Source organism: Malaya genurostris, chromosome 1 (genome assembly GCF_030247185.1).
Source record: "Malaya genurostris strain Urasoe2022 chromosome 1, Malgen_1.1, whole genome shotgun sequence".
NCBI lineage: Eukaryota > Metazoa > Arthropoda > Insecta > Diptera > Culicidae > Malaya > Malaya genurostris.
This window is the reverse complement of record NC_080570.1, coordinates 114045501-114053545: the sequence shown is the minus strand read 5'-3', so window position 1 is coordinate 114053545 and position 8045 is coordinate 114045501. Positions and strand designations below refer to the sequence as shown.

At 37.1% G+C, this 8045-nt stretch overlaps 1 protein-coding gene across 1 annotated transcript; it reads right to left on the bottom strand.

The window, feature by feature from the left end:
• Window positions 1-5403: 5403 nt before the first annotated feature.
• On the bottom strand, window positions 5404-6737 carry LOC131440366 (leucine-rich repeat transmembrane neuronal protein 4-like). Its single transcript, XM_058611622.1, has 2 exons — window positions 6690-6737; window positions 5404-6624 (listed from the first exon to the last, which is right to left on the bottom strand). The coding sequence occupies exons 1-2, from the start codon at window positions 6704-6706 to the stop codon at window positions 5712-5714; spliced, it is 930 nt and encodes a 309-aa protein (XP_058467605.1). The 5' UTR covers window positions 6707-6737; the 3' UTR covers window positions 5404-5711.
• Window positions 6738-8045: the final 1308 nt, after the last annotated feature.

The window sequence follows — 8045 nt, the reverse complement described above, 5'->3', positions numbered from 1 at the left end:
GGTATTGAATTTGATCCGGATTGAATTTCCGGTTCGAGAGTAAAGAGGTAAAATATGTAAATAAATTATATGCGAAAAATTTCACTCGATTTTATCACAGATTGCTTAACCGAACTTTTTGAACTCAGATTCAAATGAGAGTCTATTCTATAGTCCCATAGCCTGTTATTAAATTTCATCCGGGTCTGACTTCCGGTTCCGAAGTAAATGACTCAGTACGAAAGAATGTGCACTCGATTTTCTTATGGCGTTTTCGTTTTTAATTTACACTACACCGGTGCAGTGCTACACTGAGGCATGAATAAACGAACAAAAATGACGAAAACATAAACAGTAACCATTGACTACAATTAACGATTCCATTGCACAGAGCTACACCAAACTTTTGATGAGTGCTACACCAGTGGTATCGGTGCAGAAAAAGTGTAGCACTGGTGTAGTGCAATTGGTAAAAACGAACGGTTTAGGTGCAGCTTTCGCTACACCGGTGTAGTGCAATTTAAAAACGAAAACGACATTAGAGACCACTCTATCAATTTTCTTCAACTTAGATTCAAATGAGAGGCCTTCCAATTCCCCAGAGTCCTGTCAATTTTTATATGGATGCTTCTTCCAGCTTCACAAATACAGAATGATGAATATTTTCACAAACTTAGATTAAATGAAAGGTGTTAAAGTCTCCGTATCCGATATAGATGCTGATCAAACGAATCGATATATCGGTTCAAAAATCCCGGTTCCGGAAGTACCGAAAATAGCGATCGGAAACTTACTTCATTTTTTCACAGGTGCCTAAGCCGTTTCTGCAAAATCTACAAATCAAAACACCATATAGTTCCAGAACCGGAAGTAGAATCCTCAACAAATTCAAGGATTCTGTATAAAATCGTAAGACTTTTTCTTTGAACCAATAAGTTTGTAAAAATCCTTTTTTGCTGTTTTTGACCACTATTTTCAATACTTCCGAAACCGGATTCCGAGGACACGATTAACCGAAATTGGAACAGTATTGAACCTAATTAAAAATAATGTTGTCCTCTTTCACTTAGTCGCTTTAGAAAGTGGTATACATTTTTAACGCTCAACCCAGTAGATCCGAAAACAAAGATCGAACCCGAATGGAGTTTCATTCTGGAGTATTTGAAAACACTATTTTCGGTGCTGCCGGAATCGAAAATCGGGCACTCGCCGCTTTAAGTGACGATATAAAATTTTTAAACACTCTTCACCCTGCAATTCCGGCTTAATCATGTCCGAGAAAAGTGAATGTACAAAAGTGCTACACACACAGATATTTTTCATACTCAACGAACTGATTGGAATGGTATATGGCACTTGGGCCTCCGGGCCTCGGTGCAATGATCGGTTTTCGCAAAGATTATATAACCTTTTCTCATGAGAGGATAAAAAAATCGCGTTAATAATATTTCATTCTGAATATTGAGTATAAGGACAAAGACTGTGGTTGAATTTCAAATGAATGATTTACTATCTCATCTTTTTTCGGTCGCACTTATTGCAAAATAGCTATGATTTTTGTAAACCGCAGCACCGCGTTTTATCAAAATCACACACCAGTAGCAGACATTCGTAACTGTTTCGCATTCATTATAGCGTGTACGAAATAGAACAAAGCACGCATCGTGCATGTTGCGTTTCCTGCTTCCGTGTCAGCACGTACCGGTGTTGTATTGTCATTTTATATGGCGGTTTCAAACCATTGACACTCATCGCCCTGTAATTCCGAAACCGGAAGTTGGATCCGGATGAAATTTCACAGTAGCGTTGGAGACAATGTGAGCTTTAATTTTTATCAATATTTGTGAAAACCTGTACAAGCATTGCTCAGAAATCGAAGTTCTGCTTATGAAGTTTTCTTACTACTTTCGGTGATTCCGGAACATGAAAATGGAGGACCAGTAGTGTCCAAATAAGTCAACAAACTAACAAATTCTGCCCAAGTAGTAATCCGCAACTAGTTCTTATACGACTAAGTCCAAACTATATTGCAACAAGATCACGAACATGTTTTTTATGTTGTGCTGGTTAAAACAAGGTGACAGCAGTGTTTCTTTATACAATAAACATTGAACTAACTATTATTTGTAAGTTATCGTTACTTGATTCTAACATATCTTAATTCACAGCTATGCTTTTAGCTACTAGTAGAAAAAAGTTTATTTTCCGTTTCGAAACCATTGCAAATACATAAGCGTATATGTAAATCGTTACTGTGATATTTCAATTCACATAACATAGATATTACAAGTAACATACAATTTCAGTCGGTGTTGAACAGTCGTTCGCACCGCACGCGTATAGCTCTTGGCTCCTGGAAATTTTTTCTGGCTACCTAGAGTTTCATTGATTCAAAACTTCAGTCTTTTTCAAGGCTACCTGAATCACTAACAGTCTTTTTAAAGACCAACGAATAGTCAGCTTTTCTCAAGGCGATACAAAGAGTGATATTCTAATATAATCAGTCCTTTTCAAGACTAAGAAATTAATCAGACTTTTTTATGGCTAGCTATTCAAAGAATTATTCTTCGAACTAATCAGTCTTCATTAGGACTCCCACTAAATCAGTCTTTATCAAGACTTTTCCAAACTAGGAGTCTAATCGAAGACTAATTTAGCCTAGTTAATTTAATTTCAAATTTCATTCATTTCAATAATGCCTGCATCCAACCGGTAAGGCAACAAGCCTAAGGCTAAAAATAATTCAATACGGAATAAATCACAATCCGTTATTCAACATTTTTCTAATAACATTCACGATCTTATAGAATCTGAATGTAAAAATAAAAGACAACGAACGGATTTCCCTTCCGTTGAAAAAGCTCAAAAACTTGCTCAGCAGTTCGCGAGTGTCCATAATTTTAGTTTGAACGTTGTGAGTCCTATTGAAAATGAAGTCTCACTGAAATATGATCATATTTCAATTCAAGTGTTATTACAAGATGACATTATTGAGGCGAATTTTTAGGAAATTAAGTCAATTATTAGAAAACTTAACAAGGTGAAGGCTCCTGGTAATGATGGAATCTTTAATATTCCTAATAAAAATCTTCCCGATGTTGCCTTGAGACTCTTGGTAAAAATTTTCAACAAGTGTTTTTAATTAGCTTACGTCCCAAAAAGATGGAAAAACGCTAAAGTAATTCCTATCCTCAAACCTGATAAAAACCCAGCAGAAACATCAAGTTATCGTCCAATTAACTTACTTTCTTCTATCAGTAAACTTTTTGAAAAAAATATCTTGTTGAGAATGTCTCATATGAATGAAAATTTAATTTTTTTACCAGAATAGTTTAGGTTTCGTCATGAACATTCAACTACTCATCAACTTGTAAGAGTTACGAACATGATAAAAGCAAATAAATCTTCTGGGTTATCCACTGGAGTTGATCTTCTAGACATATAAAAAGCATTCGACAGTGTTTGGCACAAAGGTTTAATAGCAAAAATGTCGGATTTCCAGTTTCCTATTTATTTGATCATAATGATTCAAAATTATTATTATTAATTAATTATTATTAATTAATTGATCGTACTCTTCAGGTTAGCTATCAGAATTGTAAATCTGAATTGCTACCCGTACGAGCCGGTGTTCCGCAGGGTTGGAGCGTAGCTCCAATCTTGTATAATATTTTCACTTCTGATCTTCCAAATCTACCCGTTGGTTGTCAGAAATCGCTATTCTGTGACGACACAAGTCTGTTAGCCACGGGTAGAAATCTAAGAGTGATCTGCAGTCGCCTACAAAGAAGTTTAAATATTTTCAGTGATTATCTGTCAAAATGGAAAATTAAACCAAATGCAGCAAAATCGCAATTAATTATCTTTCCTCATAAGCCAAGAGCTTCTTTTCTTAAACCAAACAATAATCACATTCTCAAATTGAATGGCTTGGAATTGACATGGTCTGATCAAGCTAAATACTTTAGGTTTAACTCACTTTCAAGGATCACATTGAAGGAATCCAGGAAAAGTGTAATAAATATATTAAATGTTTATATCCTCTTATAAACAGAAATTCTAAGCTCTGTCTAAAAAACAAATTGTTAATTTATAAACAAATTTTCAGACCAGCCATGCTTTATGCAATACCAATTTGGTCAAGTTGTTGTTGCACCAGGAAGAAAACGCTTCAAAGGATTCAAAATAAAACATCAATTTCTGCATTGATTCCGAAAGCTATCGGTAAGTCTTCCTAACGCAATGATAACGAAAATGAAACTTTTGTTGGCTTGAATATGGCGACCACACTATGGAGTCGCAAGAAGTGTATGAAACAAAAATAAAACCAGGATATTCCATTTTCCAAAACTACTTTTTGACGAAAATAATTTTCACATAGAACCTTGTAACTCCGAAACCGGAAATCGGATAGGGGTGGGATTCAATAGCTATGGAGGCATAAGACCTTTCATTCGAATCTGAGTGAGTGCATATTTTTGTTACATACACACACTCATACATACAGATATTTGATCAGTTCGTCGTTGGTATATGAAATTTGGTTAAAAAGTTTCATTGCATTGTCTTTCTATAAGAGAAATGCAAAAACTCAAAAATTTAAGTGAAATACTGTAGAATTTTATCCCGATCCGACTTCCGATTCCAGAAATACAGGGTTGAGTGTGTGGAACAATATAAAACCGTCATTTAAAGCGACAATGCAGAGGCCAATTTTCTTCAAAAATGTGGCTCAAAACAGTTTACAAATAGAAACTTTCTCGCTCTGCTGCTAGATTCGATGAATTTTTTTCAAAAAGTCTCTTAGTAATATTTATGAAATTATGAGTGGTATGCTAAAGGCATCATTAGACCACTAGGTAGATTAAAACAGATTGCAGTGTGTCATTTCTTAGAGTATTCAATCGATTTCCAACTTTTTCTTGTAGAAAGTTTTATGCGGTTAACATTTTCCGAGTTTGACGACAAGTGAATACAAAAAATAGATCCTTCATTTTGAAAGCATAATCTTGCATTAACTTGGTATCTCCTTTCGTGCAAAACAATAGGCAACAAGCAATGATGTTTCGGCCAACATTTTTATTGTTATCATTAAAGGACAACAATGTGGAGGTGAATCGATTTTTTACACTACCAAACACCAAACCATCGTATTTCGATAAGACATTCATCAAATGAATGGTCAACTGTGGTGCTCTTCGGAAGCAACATTAGCCTGTTGAATCATACTTTTTTATGAAACCCAGTCAGCTATTTAGGTGACAATTATTGGCCCTTCTGCGTAAGTGTCTTCCAGCTACCCGATAATTTATAGTACACCAGACTGCCCATTCGAGATTAGCGGAAAGATGACCAATCCTGCGAGGCAACTAGAATAGCACTAAAGGAAGGATGTTCATCAACTCCAATATTGATTCGCTCGACCAAGTGCCAACTAACGAACAATGTAATGACCATAATTATCATGATAATTTGAGCGCATAGAAAGACGCTCCAAGTTCCACAAATAGCCTTTGGTGGTTGGCACGGGGGTAAAGGGAAAAGATTATTTATAGACTCAATAACCTCCTGGCGGGAAATCTCCGTTTGCAGGCGTCAAAGTTTATCGGATAAGTGGCAATTAATCGTAGAAGCAATTGAATCTTCACTTTCTGTTCGGAAGGGATGGATGGTTTAATGATTACAGCACTGTTTTCCGTTGTTGACCGGCGGATTTGTACGTCACTATTTTATTACAAGATTAAATTGTTTTCTTCAGTGGTTAAGTTTTGGCAACATATGAAGCCAATCATTCGGGTTGAATTCGGACATTTGGGTTCATCTCCAAACATTTGCATTGCAAATTGTCGATCTTGCTTCAGGAACGCCAACAATTCATCGAACCAATCGCAGTCCCAGTTGTTGCTTCCTCCCATCGCTATGTCCCATGCCTTCGGGAACTTACCCCGCAGTCCGCCAACTTTGACAATCGCGTTATTATGCAGATAAAAGCTGCCCAGCTCTGGAAAGCGCCACAACGAAACATCTAAGCTCGTTAAATCGTTGTCCGAAATATCCAGGGATCGTAACTTCAATAAGGGAATTACTTCCGTCGCTGTAATACTTTTGATTCTATTGCCAGCCAATGATAGCACCAATAAATCTGTCAAATTTTTCAGATCATCCAAAGACACACTTTCGATCTGATTACCATCAGCCCTCAAGGATTCCAATTTCCTCAACAGCGTAATATTTCCCAGCTCCACAAGCTTATTCCTGCGTACATCCAAATGCGTTAGTCGAAAATCTTCTTCGTTAATTTCCAACCACTCGATTCCGTCATTTGTTAGCTCAAGGATGGAAAATCGTCCCACTTCGATCGGAAATACTGGTATAGGACTGCTTTTCTCGGCGGCTAAATTAGTAATTTTCAAATTCGTGATGTTGTAAAAACTACCATTCAACAGCTGTCCAATATCGGCAATTGTACCATTCCGAATCCAAAGTGCACGATCTTCGTTGAAATTAGCCTTCGTCAATGCGGCATCATCATAGTCCCGACAATCTGTGTCGTACACGTAGAAACCTTCGCGTACTCGAATTTGATCCTGGCAAATATTTAAACGATCACCGAAAGCATCGTACGCCATCGCTAGTATTAAAATGCTGAAAAATGAAAACAATCAACCGATGAGTTAATAACTATACCAAATCCTGTTCGGTTCACTCACATTTGTAGTAGATGCATCCTGTCAGCTGGTCGGTTCGAGACGTACTGATAACTGCTGCTGGTGTTGCTGTGCCTTTCACTTGAACAAGAATGACGTAGCTGCTCCCGTTAGCTCACGTGTGCGATAGTGCCGATAGATCATCGCGGGTAAAAATAGGCGTGAGTAAGCCGACATCATACTCTGTATTATCAATTGCGTACGGAAGAATGAATAAAACGATCGTTCACGACGAGATTTCCACGGTTGGATTTTTAAAAGACTTTTGTTAAAAAAAGTTTTCGGAAGAGGTTTTATGTATATTCGTAAGAAAAGTTACCTAGCCTACAAATCGAATAGATTCTACTGTACCTTTCATTCGAAGCCATGTATTTTCCAAACTACACAATTTCACATATTCTTGAAGATTTATAAGATATAAAATCACAAGAATTTTTCGAACTGTGTATTTGAAACATAAAAACTCAGACCTAATGATCATCAAAAGTCATAAGAAAGAATTACGGCTTTCAGACATGCTTGGTACTCAAAAACTAATTTTGCTACGCAATTCTGGAGCATCGACATCCCCGTTTATTAATTTCGCAATGGCTTGTTGAATTTTTCTTCGGCGCTGTAAAGTATCGATTCCCAATAATTGGCATCTGTCCGGGTATGGTGGCAAGGTTACAGGATCTCCTCAAGGCAAATGTCATAACGCCATGCGAACAAAGCGTTTCTGAACACGTTCAAGTCTAAGCCTCCACGATATTTGATACGGACACCAGATTACTGAAGCATTTTCTAGAATCGGGCGGGCGAGTGAGCAATATAAAGCCTTCAAGCAAAGCGGATCTTTGAAGTCTTTGCAATTATAGAGATGAATCCGAGCTGACGGGAAGCTTTCGAAATAACTAGCGACCGTTGGACATCGAACGTCAATTTGGCATCTAGTTGTACACCAAGATCAAACACTGAGTCACTCTAGATAAAATTGTTCCATCAATGTTATAGTCGAAGATAATGGGACGTAGAATCCGATGAAATATGATAACTTGGCATATGGTTACATTGATAATAAGTTTATTTTCGCTGCACCAATTTGCGAACCATGTAAGCAAATCTTGCAGTCGTTGGCAATCCTCAACACTACGAACGGCGAGATACAGTTTCAAATCATATGCGTAGATTAATTTACAACCAGATCCCAAGAGCAATGCTACATTGTTGAAAAATACTACAAATAGCAAGGGTCCTAAGTTGCTACCTTGCCGAACACCTGATTTATTCGAGAGTTCGGACGACGCAACGTTATTGATTATTACACGCAGTTGTCTATCGAAAAGATATGAGTTCAGCCAAGATGCGAGTTGCGATGAT